Below are 14,430 nucleotides of genomic sequence, written 5' to 3' on the forward strand. Positions count from 1 at the left end.
TGGACATGTCTGGGTTTTCATTAAGAGCTCAGGGCTGCTAATTGCGTCTCATACTCTGCTTGTTCCTGGACCAAATTTGGGGCCAGGAGGAGGGCCGAGGATGAGCACCTCCTCCTGTTTCCTTTGCAACTTGCACACGTCAGGGGGCCACAAGGGGGTTATGTGGCCGTGGAAGGGGTTGCCCAGTTCCCCTCCAGCTGGTACGGTGAGACCAGGATAGACCAGTACTTTGTGAAGTGCTTTATCTTGCCATCACTTTCTAAAAATTTAATGTTTATTTTCTGTCAGAGTGTACTTGATTTGCAATGTTGTGTTAGTTTCAGGTGTACAGCAAAGTGAACCAGTTGTGCATGTACACAGATTTATTCTTTTTCAGATTCTTTTCCTGTATAGGTTATTAGAGTATTCAGTAGAATTTCCTATGCTGTACAGTAGGCCCTTGTTGCTTATCTATCTTATATATAGTAATGTGTGTGTGTGTTAATCCCAAACTAATCCCTGATTAATCCTGGCCACCTGTGAAGTCTCGCTCGGTTTTCCATTCTTGTAACACGGGTGCTGTGGGCCTGGACGTGGCTCAGGAGCCTTCTTTGCAAAAAACTGCCCAGACAATTTCCATGGGAGCCGTGTTTGGGGACAGATGCCTGGCTTCCACCTCCCGGAAGTGGCTCCGTAAAAAGTTTTCAGAATACACATTCCTCATGGTTCCACATGTCCACAGGGGAATCTGCTGTTCAAGGACCCTGCCATCGCTGTGGTCAGGGCAGCACTGGCAGATGCCTGGTGGGACACAGATGGCGGGGCTGGGACCTGAGCTCCAAGTGCAGCCCATCCACCGGCTCTCTCTGCGCTGAATCTCCTGGCGCCCCTGGGGAGGCAGATCCCATGCATGGGGCCTTGGATGCAGTGGGCGGGTGAGGGATGGACAGAAGGATGGGGATTGGGCTTCACCTACAGTGGGGCCCTCTTTCCTTACGTGCAGCATCACCTCCTGGATGTATTGTGAGAGGTGATTATGGGTGTAGACGGCTCTGCCAGGGTTCTGTCTCCCAAGGCAAGTCCTCTCCCCAGCATCGCCCTGGGTGCTCCTGGCTGGACGGCAGCTCTTGGATGTGAACAGAGGCACCTCCTACCTGTGGAGGGTGATGGCGAATGTCTGTGAGGTCTGTGTCGTTGCTGCCGTGGGTCTCACTGCCTGGGGACCCCTGGGGGCTATGACACCTCATGACGAGGCCAGGAGATGCTGCGGTGCTTCTTCCAGCATCCAGCCCCACATCCCATTCCCCAGGGGGCAACGAACAGCTGATCTACACTCCTGCTCCCTCTCAGATCCCATCACAGGCGTTCGTAGCTGATAACATGCCCTGAGATTTGCTTAGCTCACATCGAAAGGCGTCATCTGTGTTCACAACCTGGCCACCTGGGGTGAGAAGTTGAGGAGGCTGCTCAGAAGGCTGTTAACCATGGGGACAGGAGACAGGTCAGCCTATAAACTCCACCCTTCATATGCAGGACACAGCTGTGTGTAGTGGGTCTCTTGGGGCATTTGAGGTCGAGACATCGTGGTTTTATGCTCACTCTGTTGTGTTAGCGAGAAGCTTCTGTTTTGTGTTTTGTTTTAATCGAGAGTGGGAAGCAAAGAGCTTATAGTAAACATCAAAAGTGAAGCAAAGAACCACAGTTGTATAATAAACGGACAAAGCAAACCATAATGAGGTGACGAGGTGGGTATAGTGACCGAGGAGGAGAAAGGAGACTCTTCTTACAGAAGCACCTTTTTTCCCCAGACTTGAAACTTGTTCCTTCCTGGCTCAGCCCAGGTTACATTGAGATGGCCACACACGCTTCTCAGAGTGAAGTGATCACTTGCCCTTTTGAAAGTTATAAATTAGTAGGAGTTCCTGTCGTGGCGCAGCAGAAATGAATCTGACTAGGAACCATGAGGTTACAGGTTCATTCCTGGCCTCACTCAGTGGATTAAGTATCTGGCTTTGCTGTGAGCTGTGGTGTAGGTCGAAGATGTGGCTCGGATCTGGCGTTGCTGTGGCAGTGGTGAATCGGCGGCTACAGCTCCGTTTCGACCCGTAGCCTGGGAACCTCCATATGCCTCGGGTGCAGCCCTAAAAACACAAAAGACAAAAAAAGTTATATATTAAGCAATGACAAACTGTTTTTTTTTTTTTCCCCAAAGAAGCATGTTTTCCCCTTATGCCACTCAGATGTATCCATGTGTAGGCCACTGCCTCAGGGAATTGAAAGAAAAGCAAGGATGCTGAGGTTCCTCTGAAACTTTTGGATCATTTCTGGTGGTCTTTGGTCCGTCTGAACAACCCTCACTTCCCCAGAGTTGCAGGAAGAGAGAGGCAGCCTGAGGCTTCAGGAAGGCTGGCCCCCAACTTCTGGGATCTGACCTTAAGCCTCTCTTGAAATTCAGGTCTCTGTGGCTCCCAATTATTTGGCCTCCATGGACACCAGTGCTCCTAAATCTTGGCCACAATTAGAATCACCCACAAGGGTTTCCCCCCACCCCCCAAAAAACCCCTGATGTGCAGACCCTTCCCCCAAAGGCTGGCTCTTGGTCTAGGGTGTTCCTTACCAGTGATGGTTCAGGCCCTTTCCAGATGATTCAGGGTGCAGCCAGAATGCTGCTCTGGATAAACTAGCCCCCCTTCCTTCCCTCCGCCCCTCCCTCCAGGACACACTAAGTGAATGTCAAGGTTGGTGGTCTAGCCAAGAGCTTTCCTTTTTTAGGTGGCAAGTCCACATTCCTGCAGTCATTCTCCATGTTACTTGGTTTCCAGAAACCTGCCTCCCTGGCCCTGCTCTGGATGTGCTCTTGGCTCTCCTCCGTGTGTGCCTGGGAGCTGAGACTGGGTTCCCCCAGCTGGGTGTGCACTGTGCCCTTGCCTCCGTGACTCTGACTGAGGATGCTTTGGCTTGATCTAAAACCCTCAGCCGTGAAGACTCACACTGAGCTTGTGGTCCCCTAGGAGCCTGGACTCTTTTTCACAGCACAGCTCAAAAGCCAGACCTTTCACTTCCTGCATTTGTGTTTTCCGTACCTTATTTATTTATTTATTTTTTATCTTTTGTTGTTGTTATTGTTGTTGTTGTTGTCGTTGCTATTTCTTGGGCATATTTCTTGGGCATATGGAGGTTCCGAGGCTAGGGGTTGAATCGGAGCTGTAGCCACCGGCCTACGCCAGAGCCACAGCAACGCGGGATCCGAGCCGCGTCTGCAACCTACACCACAGCTCACGGCAACGCCGGATCGTTAACCCACTGAGCAAGGGCAGGGACCGAACCCGCAACCTCATGGTTCCTAGTCGGATTCGTTAACCACTGCACCACGACGGGAACTCCCGTACCTTATTATTTTGAGCCTCTATTCCATCCTGTTGAAAACTTTTGAACTTTGTTTTTTTGATGAAGATTGCCTCTCCCTCCTCCCTGAGTGTCAGTCCTGAACTCTGTGTCTTCACCAAGGCCACCGATATGCGGTGTGGGGCTGGAGGGGGCTGGGGCTGTAGCCTCCATCCTTAGGAGACCTTCCTCCCTGTGGACCCTGCATGGAGCTCAGGTCAGCTCCAAGTCCACCTCACTGTCCAGCCACATCTCACCTCGTGCCCCAGACCGTCAGGAGAGGCCAGGTCCACCTGTCCTCCTGTGCCCTGAGTGACCGGGGGTAAGCCTCTCCAAAGAGGGAAGTCAGGCTGTCCAGGTGATGGACTTCTCCGGTGCAGCTGAGTTTTCTTTTCTTTTTGTCCTAAACCTGAGATAAAATATTTTGAAATGGTACCTATTCTGTAAGCCAGAACACCAGGGTTCACAGAATTGATCTCGTCTATTTTCTCAGCAGGTCAATTGAAAAGTGTGTTTTGATCTGTGTTAACGTTTTTCTTGTTGTTGGTTTTTTTTTTTTTGGTCTTTTTTTAATATTTTCTAGGGCCACACTTGCTAAATATGGAGGTTCCCAGGCTAGGGGGTTGAATTGGAGCTGCCGGGCTACACCACCACCACAGCAACGCAGAATCCGAGCTGGGTCTGCCACCTACACCACAGCTCTTGGCAACGCTGGATCCTTAACCCACTAAGCAAGGCCAGGGATTGAACCCGAAATCTCATGGTTCCTCTTCGGATTTGTTAACCACTGAGCCACCACAGGAACTCCTATGTTAACATTTCTGCACATGACTTTCTTTGCCCCTCAGTGCTCTGTCAGTTACAGGCAAGAGCATGGAGGAGGTGCCCTAGAACCTTTATGCAGGTATGCTGACCTCCTGTTAGGTGTGAGGCTCGAAGGAGCTGGTGTCTCTATAGTCTGTTACTGTGGTAGGGGGCCTGCAGGAAAGCCTTTTTGTTACAAATGCATCTGACCTGAGCTTGTTGACCTGAGATGAAGGGAGTGCCAGGCAGGTCTTGCTCTATGTCCTCTGGGGCAGCAGGCACCTCCCGCCCTTGTCCGAGTATTAGCAGTAGAACCGCCCAGCCCGGTGGGCTCTGAGGCCCCAGGAGGCAGGTCCCACCATGGCCTAGGGATGGGAAGAAGCCTGGGCAGGGGTCCAGTGTCCCAGCTTCCAAACCTCCTTAGTATTTTTCCTCCTTCATTCTGTGGAGAGAAGGGTGTGGTTAGTATTCCCAGTATTTTGTGTAACTGAGTTAGGGTTACCGAAATTGTATAATCCAGATTTAGGATGGTGGCATAAATGAAGTGTCACCCTTGGGTGAGGGCGTCAGCTGTGGAGACTGACTCTGGGAAATACTAAAAAGTTGAGCTCTCCAAATTGATCTGTCTGAAAGGAAATTTAAAAGTTGAGAAATTCCAGCCAAATAGTCTTTGCAAGAGACCACAAGTGGTTGTTGATTAAAGGACCTCTTCGTGGTGATACTTTCTGATAAAACCGTTTGGGGGGCTGGGAGGGGAAAAGTTGGGTTCCCAAGACAACTTGGCTTCACTGACTTTTTTTCTCTGAAGATTCTCAGTGATGAATCTCCAGCTTTCTTCCTTGTGCAATTTCAATAACTTGGGACCTGTTTCCCAAGTGTGTGCAAAGTGTGTGCCTTGGACTAGAGGGGAGGAGGGCGCCCTGAGCACCCCACACCTGCAGCTGCATCTGCCCCACCGGAGTCTGGAAGGGACCAGATCTACCGGCTCAGATGCAGCCCTGGTTCCAGGCTCTGCTTTGTCTCCATGGGGGACCATCACACAAGCCTGCTTTTCCATTCTGTATTTTTTAGTTGAGAAAGGAAAAGAAAAGAGGATTAAGAGAATTAACATGGAACACTGTAAATCAAGTATAATGGAAAAATAAAAATCATAAAAAGAGAATTAATATGCATTGAAAATTAAGTGCTTAAAAATGGATATAATGTCTAGTCACTTATGATGGAGCATGATAATGTGAGAGAAAAGAAGGTATACATGTATGTGTAACTGGGTCACCATGCTGTACAGTAGAAAATTGACAGAACACTGTACACCAGCTCTAATGGAAAAAATAAAAATCACTATAAATGAAAAAAAAAAAAAAAGAAAATTTAAGACAATGAAATAGAGACCACAAAGCAATTCCTCAATAAATGGCAGGTGTTGTTATTTAAAAAAAGGATATAAAAATGAAAACGAGACTGCACAGCAAAACCATGCTCAATCATAGAAGTGAAAGGGGATGCTAAAGATGGTTAAAAGGCATATTTTTGGATATGTAAAGTAACAATAGAAAAAGATGAACAATAATTTTATTTATTTATGTATTTATGTTTATGCTTTTTAGGGCTGCACCCAAGACATATGGAAGTTCCCAGGCTAGGGGTCGAATTAGAGCTGTAGCTGCCAGCCTATACCACAGTCACAGCACTGTGGAATCCAAGCTATGTCTGTGACCTACACCACAGCTCATGGCAACGCTGGATCCTTAACCCACTGAGCGAGGCCAGGGATTGAACCCTCATCCTTATGGATACTAGTCAGGTTCATTACCGCTGAGCCACGATTAGAACTCCTGAACAATAATTTTAACTTATTAATTTTTAAATTAAACATTTGATTGCTTAATTAGATGTCAAATTCTTTTAATTTATAAGTTATAAAATTATTAATAATTTAACTAACAATTTAAAATAATTAATTTAAAATTTAATTATTTGAAACAATAATATAACAATAAAAAAGTTAAAAGGAAACAGTGAAAGCAGGGTAACTTTTTCGCCAAAGGGCATTTTCTGTGTTTCCAGGGTAGTGGTGTGTGTGTTTAAGGTGCAGCTTCAGGGATTTAGGAGCATGAAAGTGTCCTACCTCTGCTGAGTGTCCCTGGCTGTGGGTATCCCTGTGTGGGATGCTGTGCTGTGCTGCCCTCGTGTGCGACTGTGGCTGGTGCATGCTGCTGAGGATAGCAGCTGGAATCAGCAGAGGCCAACCCGGCACCCACATGTGGGGCCTCACCAGCCCCAGTGCTGGGTCCTGGGGCTTTCAGTATTAAGGTTCAGAGCAAACGCAGTCTCCTCTAAGGAAAGCCAGGCCATGCTCCGGGCTTTCTGCTCCCTGCCCTTTGACCCCGTGAACTGAGTTTCCTGCCTGTTGCTCCTCAGGGGGTTGTGCATCCTGGGCTCTGGACGGCAGAACCGCCGCACTGCTCTGGGCAGAGAAGCCCTGGAGGAGGGAGGGCACATCTGTCACGGGGTGGGAGCCGCCTGTCTAGGGGGAAGGGAAGCCCACCTTGTGGACAAGCCCCCCTTGCACACAGCAGCAGCAAGGTCCCCTTGCACAGGGACCTTGGGGGCTCCTGCTCTGTCGGCCTGATTGAGGCCCAGTAGCTTCAGTGACTGCACTTTGCAGCTGATTCCCGAAGGAGGACCTGGGATGGAGGTGGCTGGTGTGTCCCCTTGAGTTGACCTTGGGTCGGAGTCTGGTGCCCCCAGACCTGTGAACTTAACCAAGAGTGGCAGGGCAACAGGGGGTGGTGGTGGCCCCTCCTGGGTTTGGAGACACACCTGGTTCCTCAGTGGCCCTCCTCTCTCCTCCTTTTTGATCTCAGATGGTTGCTCTTCCCCACTCTCAGCTGTTCTCTGGAGCCAGGAGGCAGTGGCCAGTCAGGGAGCTCTTCCTGGTGTAACCAGCCCCCTCTGACTGCACAGCCCCTCCCCCATTGGTGACTTGGGTGACTTAGTCACCTGTCTTCATTTCCTACCTGATGTCTCAGGTAGAGGCACTGGAGGTCTTGTGATGTTTGAAATCCTTTGTGTGAGCATAACATCCGGGGACTGGGGCAGGTGTGTCCTGTCAGGTGGCACCAGCCCTGTCCTTGCATTATGGATTCCTCTTATAGTCTTCAGCCCGTGTGCTCCTAAATCCGATTCCTTTAATGAAGGGAAGATGAAGTTTCCCAGCTGCAGGCCTTACTCTCTTTAAAAATGTGTAAGTGGGAATTCCCATTGTGGCTCAGCATGGGAGTGGGAATCCTAGTATCCATGAAGATTCGGGTTGGATCCCTGGCCTCACTTAGTGTGTCAAGGATCTGGCCTTGCTGTGAGCTGTGGTGTAGGTTGCAGACATGGTTCAGATCTGGCGTTGCTGTGGCTGTGACATAGGTTGGCAGCTGTAGCAGCCGGTTCGATCTCTAGCCTGGGAACTCCTATGTGCCGAAGGTGCGGCCCTAAAAAGACAAAAAAGTGTGGACGTGAATTTGACAAACTGAGCCTCAGACTTAATTAAACAAGGGTCAAGACAGTCCCCTGTATTTAATTCCAGGCCAAATGCCCTTTTTATCAGTGGAGCTTTCTGAGCAATGCCAGATTCCCTCATGACAGACAGGCATATCTGACTTTGTTTGTTTGCTTTTGTGTCTTTTGTCTTTTTAGGGCTGCACCCTCGGCATATGGAGGTTCCCAGGCGAGGGGTCTAATTGGAGCTGTAGCCCCTGGCCTACGCCAGAGCCACAGCAACACCAGATCTGAACCTCGCCTGTGACCTATACCACAGCTCATGGAAACGCTGGACCCTTGACCCGCTGAGCGAGGCCAGGGATCGAACCCGCAACCTCATGGTTCCTAGTCGGATTGTTTCCGCTGCACCACTATGGGAACTCCCATATCTGACTTTCTTTAAATGTTGGCATTTTGGAGCCAATAGGATCAGAAAAAACAGCCTTTCTTTGTCTCATCTTTTTACCGGTTCTGCTGATCACTACATACTGGTAATATTTCTTATGTGGATATAATCCTTTAAAGTTGCTTATGAGCGGCTCATGAACTACTTACAAATTGAAAGTGAACATTTGTTACTGGCTTTCCTGGTCTCCTGACAATACTTTTGGAATCTTTTTTTTTGTAACCAATTTCATGGGATTTCTGTCTTAACTCCAAAAATATACTTAGAAAAGATTTAAAGAGCGTCAGTGTAAACAGATACCTATATTCCACCGAATGTTAAAAAATCTCTGAAAAATTCTTATTTAAAAACTAACAGTTTTGGGCTTTCTTATAAGAGAGCAACTAACATTTTAGTCCATCCCAGATGTGACATGACCGTAATGAGATAAAACACCTCCTAGTGAGTATTAATGAGGAGTCCAGGTCCGTAGTTTGGAAAGGTTCAAGATATCCAGAAACGCACCTTCTCATTGAAGGAAACCCAAGGTTGTCAGTGCAGACTTAAAAACTGGATTTTTTATTAAATCATGTTGAATCCACTTGCACTGCAGTCTAGTCGAGGAGAAGCTTTGCAGACCTGGGCCAGAGGTTGGGGAGCCGGGCAGAGCTTGGGGTGACTTCCCAGACCCGCAGCATTCACCCAAGAGGACGTGGGGTCTCCTGGTGGCGGGGAAACTGGCCCCACTGTCTCTTCCACAAAAGCTTCTGGCAGGCCTCACGGGAGCAGGAGAGGGGTCCCCATCCAGGGTGCATGGTTTCCCTGGGCAGCGCCCCCTCTCCCCCAAGAAGGATGGGTGACAAGTGTGACACCCACTTCCCTCTCAAGTCTCCAAAGGAAACTGTTGGTGTCAAGTTTGGAGCTGAGTGTTGGGCTATACTGGAGAGTCACAGGAACCCTTTCTGAATCAGACCAGAGCCCATAGTTTCCATATGATCACTAGCTCAGAGGGTCTTTGAACCTTATGGAAAACTTATGCTCTTATAAGGAATTAAGTCTTTTTCCTGGTTTTGATATAACTAGTACTCTATGTTAACTAGTAACAGTGTGGTTATATGTCACTAAATGGGCAGCTATGTTATTTTCCTCTGCGATCTACTGAGTCATATAATTGCAAACAAAAACAAAAGCAAAAGCAAAAGCAAAATCAAAAACAAAAAAAGCCCAGCCCTAAAGAATGTCAATTTGCCCTCAAGTTTGGTCTGCTCCTAATAGAGCCTGTTAGTCCAGGCCCTGGATCACACCGTTCCTGAGATCCGAGTGCTCCCCTCCATGAGTGGGCCTGGAATCGTGGGTGTGCTTCTCTGTCTCTTGTTCTGTTCTGATGAGAAATGGTAACTTCACTCATTTTGATCCTTCAGGGGCAAAGCCACACCGCTGCTGCTTTTCTGAAGAAGTAGCACCGACCAGGCTCTCCAATGGAGACCAAAGTCACACACTTGGAAATCACCCATCTGGAAGAAACTCCGGGGAGCCCAGCGTGGGGATCACTGCTTCCACATCTGTACTTGAAAATGGTAGCAGAGAGACTTCCAAGAGACCAGAGCAGCCTAGGTTTTCCATGGACTTAAAGATGCCAGCATTTCACCCCAAGCAAGAGGTCCCGGGCTCCGGGGACTCTGCAGACCTCCCTTCGAAGCCCGATCAGACTTTTCTTGAACGGGCAGATCTGCAGCTCTTGTCAGAAAGCCAGGCCACCCACCCGAAGGAGAAGCTGTCCGATTTGCACAACAAGGAACATTCCGGGGGAGGGAAAAGGGTGCTGGCCCCAGACCTGATCCCACTGGACCTGAGTGAGAGGTCAACGCGGGCTGACCCCAGCCATAAGGAGCTGGCCTCCTCGCTGCAAGCGGCCTTGGCCGTCCACCCTTGTCCTTACTGCAGCCATAAGACCTACTACCCCGAGGTCCTCTGGATGCACAAGCGCCTCTGGCACAGGGTCAGCTGCAGCTCCATGGCTCCCCAGTGGATCCAGCCCAACGGCTACAAGAGCATCAGAAACAACTTGGTTTTCCTCGCCCGGAGTGGACGCACGGGGCCCCCGCCCGCCCTCGGCGGCAAGGAGTGCCAGCCCCTGCCCATCTCTCGGTTCACCCGCACTCAGGTGCCAGGTGGGGCGCCGGGGACCAAAGGCAGCCCCTCACCCCTGGGCATGACCGTGAAAGCCGCCAGCTTGCCCAGGAACAAGGACAGCCATCCCGGGGGGCCCTGTGGACTCTGGGCATCCGCCCCCGACGGGCCTCGGCCGACCAAGCCCAACCTGGGACCTGAGCAGCATGGGGCTCTGGCCCAGCTGCCCCCGGCCAAGCTCAAGCAGGAGGCCGGCTCCAAGCCTGGGCCCGTGGCAGGTGGGGGCAGCTTCAGCAGAAGTGCCACTCCCACGCCCGTCATTGCCCGGGCCAGCTCCCAGCCCCCGGCCAACAGCAGGCTGGGGGACAAGTACGCACACCCCCCGGTGGCATCTGGCATCGTCCCCCCAAGTAAGCACAGCGCCCCGGACCCCCTGAAAGCCAAATTCAGCCCTCAGCCTCAGGGTCAGCCACAAGTGAAAGGTGACGGGGGCCTCCCTCTACCTCCCCGAGAACCCCCCTCCAAGGCTGGCAACGGTGTGGGCTCCAGGGGCCACCTGGCATCGCAGGCCTCACCGGTGCTGCCCACCATCAAGCAGGAGCCCGTGGCCGACAGCCCTGAGAAACGCCTGGACATCTTCAATATCTTTAAGACGTACATTCCAAAGGACTTTGCTTCTCTCTACCAGAGCTGGGGGGCCAGTGGCCCTGCACTCGAGCACAGAGGTAAGCCTTGGGCCCCTCCCTGCCTACCTGGGAATTAGCAGGTCGGGTGCTGCCCACCTGCTGTGTCTGGGCACCTAGGAGGGCGGCCCGGCTGGGGAGCGCCTGCCTGATGTGGGGCACGTCGGCCTCTGGGTGATGTCCCTCCAGTTAGGTCCCTGCCGTGCTGAGCACACAGCCTCAGTCTGTGGCACTTCTCCACTTTGTTCATTTTATTTTATTTATTTATGTAATTATTTTTGTGTTTTTTTGCCATTTCTTGGGCCGCTCCCTCGGCATATGGAGGTTCCCAGGCTAGGGATCGAATTGGAGCTGTAGCCGCTGGCCTACGCCAGAGCCATTGCCATACGGGATCCGAGCCGCGTCTGAGACCTACACCACAGCTCATGGGAATGCCGGATCCTTAACCCACTGAGCAAGGCCAGGGATCGAACCTGCAACCTCATGGTTCCTAGTTGGATTTGTTAACCACTGAGCCACGACGGGAACTCCACCACTTTGTTCATTTTAAACAAGGAGTCCGTAGATGTTCCCTGTCCCTCGTCCCTCTGCAGACAAAGCGTTCATTTGAAGTGATGCAGTTTTATTTTTACAGGTATAGAATTGAAGAAATGCAGATTGGGACTTCAGCGTTTGTCAGCAGAGCCTCTGCATGGTGTGAATGTGTTACATCAGCTTTGGGGAATTGGCTCTTGCTAAAGTTACAGAAAAATTATACCTCAAGTCATGAGCTTCCTTTCCTCCCAGTGTCTCCCCATATTGATACCCAATAGCAATAATAATTAGAAATTGCCCGCCAATTGCCATATGCTCCACTGAATGCATCCCTTGATTATAGAGCCAAGGGAGCTCTCCCTTAACAACCAGACACTGGGAAATCTAAGTACTTCCTATTGAAAAATAGCAGACAACCCCCTACCCCCCTCCGCAGGGGGCTCTGGCTCTCAGTTCGTTACCAGGGTGGGCCTAACTCTTCTGTGGACCGAACTGTGTATCTTGTGATGTATTAAAGCCGGAACCACCTCGGGTGACTTTTGAGATCCAGTCTCTCATGTTCCAGGAACTTGGAGGCACCTTTTCGGGGTGAGGTCTAGGGTCCAGGGAAGCTGTGCACCCAGACCCGAGGTGCAGGATGCCCAGGTGACCAGGGTTGCCGGGGGGACAGGTGTATGTCTCTAAGTTCCTGGTTTTCTCCTGTGGCTTGGACCTGCCCAACTCCATTGCTGGAGGCACGTTGGTGCGATGAGGATGCCATTGGTCCATGTTGACCCTTAGAGAAAAATGGAGTCGTTTTTGAGCAGGAGAAAACACAGGCGTTCCACAGTGTTAGAGATTTTGTCATTGGGGTCCTTGCCCTGGCTCTGGCTCAGCCAGAACCTCTTGGGATTTTCTAGAATGAAGCGGAGGCCTGGCTGCCTGGAGTTGAGGCTTTTATAAGACACAGTGCCCCTGGCTGTGTCCTGGCTCAGACTCCCCTCCCCTCCCCTCTGCTTGACTAAGAGGCACTCGCCCCCTCGGTAGGTGGTGAAAGGCTGCTATGGTTGTAGTTTTTCAGTCGTTCCACATTTTTGGATGTTGTGAAATTTAGTGAGCTTTTCACTTCACAATGATAATATTTTTCCGATGGTGCAGATTAGTTGCTCTGAGATGGAATAAGCAAGCGTCTGTTCGTTGGCCTTTTGGATCTCAGGCCAACCTCGGTTCTCTAGATAGGGGTTTTCTCGGACCCTAAAGCCGAGAAGATTTAGACAGGAGATGATGGCGAGTTTCGTGGGCAACAGGTTCCTGGTGGTCCTGCCCCTCCATCCAGTGCCTCCCTGATCTACACGCCTTGAAGCTGGGTAGTGAGCAGGATATTGGTGCCAGTGTTTGGGTGACTTGCAGTTAGTAAACTGCACTTGACTTTCCTTTGTTACATTGTTACACCTGATGGCCCGCAGGAATCACTGTTCTAAACCTGCCAGTTTGCACAAGCAGCAAACATGCCCACGTCTTAAAGCCCTTTTGTGCGGCCTCCTTGCTTTCTCTCTTCCAAAAGTAGAAGTGAGTTTTAAGTTAAGGTTTAGAGAATTTCGTATGACAGAATTTGAAGTACAAGTAGCCCTAAATGTTTTCCTTTTCCTTAAGATTTAAAAAAAAGTGGTTCTGAGGCTTTTTCGTCCTTCTAAATATTTATCTTTTAAAGGTGAAAAATGCTAAATCATCCTCGAAGTGTGTGTATTCTTGCATGATTTATTCTTCTCTTGTACACACTGAAATACATCAGGTATAAGTCTACAGATTTTTTTTTTCACTCCAGTTTGAGTTTCTTAGGGGAGGTATTTAAACATTTTTGGCCTTAAAGCTCTAGTTCATAGGTGGGGGAAGAACTGAGGTCAGCTGTGTAAATCTCGGTCAGCCTCCTCAGTTTACCTTGAAGGCCCTGCCGGGAGGGACGTGCTACCCCCACAGCACCCCTTCCCCAACTCTATTTGGCCCATGGTCTGGACTTGGGGCTGTTCAGAGCAAGCAGAGAGCTCTTCTGATCCATAGCTCATTGAGTTTTCAAACCCCACCCTTTGCCTTCCCTGTATCCCTCTCCCGGTCAACGGCCCACATTATTAGTCTGTGCCTGGCCTCCATGGCCTTCACTGCTTTCTTTCTCCTTTCAGTGTTTGTTTATAATGCCTTTTTTTTTTTTTTTGGGTCACACTTGCGGCATATGGAAGTTCCCAAACTAGGAGCTGAATTGGAGCTGCAGCTGCCAGGCTACACCACAGCCACAGCAGCATAAGATCCAAACTGCATCTGCGACCTACAGCATGCCTCATGGCAATGCTGGATCCTTAACCCACTGATCAAGACCAGGGATTGAACCTGAGTCCTCATGGGAACTAGTCGGGTTTGTTACTGCTGAGCCACAGTGGGAACTCCCTAGAATGCTTTTAAAGTGTCTTAGCCACAAGGAAGTCCAGCAGGCATGGTGAGGTCTATTTGAGAGGTGAACAGAGCAGTAATATTTCCTGCTATGGAGTCTGCTATTGCAGCCTAGGAACTTACGTGCAGCCACCTCCAAAAATACTATGTTATTGACATGTTACCGACTGCCCAGTAACTAAACTATTAAGGTTTGGGGTTTCCATTTTTTGCTGATTACCCATTTCTTCTTGAGTACACATGTGATTGACTTTGGCGTCATGAACCTGGAGTCTTCACTAGTTCATCTCTAGTCCAGATAACTGTTGACCCTGTTCCGTTCTGTGGGTCTGTCGGCACTTCTTGGGTCATCCTCTGATGCAGATGCTGTGTCTCCCCATGGGTGTCACCTATGGGGTGAAGTCATAGCCTCCTCATACAGGCCATGGGCTACATGTACTGCTGTTGGATAGCCTCATGGTGCTGCAGCAGAAACAAGCGGAAGGGACTCTGGTAAAAGAGGAGGAATTGGGACTTTCCCATTGTGGCTTAGTAGTAATGAACCGAACTGGTATCCATGAGGTTGTGGGTTCGATC

The 14,430-nt window shown here is 50.0% G+C and overlaps 1 protein-coding gene across 4 annotated transcripts in view; it reads left to right on the forward strand.

Moving 5' to 3' along the window:
- ZNF516 (zinc finger protein 516) overlaps window positions 1-14,430 on the forward strand; it is a 117,432-nt gene that overhangs the window by 84,976 nt on the left and 18,026 nt on the right. For 3 of the 4 annotated variants that reach the window (XM_047766937.1, XM_047766938.1, XM_047766936.1), the window contains exon 3: window positions 9,508-10,941. In XM_047766937.1, coding sequence (XP_047622893.1) covers window positions 9,508-10,941 — 1,434 coding nt within the window. Of the gene's footprint in view, window positions 1-9,507; window positions 10,942-11,533; window positions 13,104-14,430 lie in introns of those variants that run through there. The other variant, XM_047766940.1, reaches the window with a different exon arrangement.

The sequence above is a fragment of the Phacochoerus africanus genome, chromosome 2 (genome assembly GCF_016906955.1).
Source record: "Phacochoerus africanus isolate WHEZ1 chromosome 2, ROS_Pafr_v1, whole genome shotgun sequence".
NCBI classification, from domain to species: domain Eukaryota; kingdom Metazoa; phylum Chordata; class Mammalia; order Artiodactyla; family Suidae; genus Phacochoerus; species Phacochoerus africanus.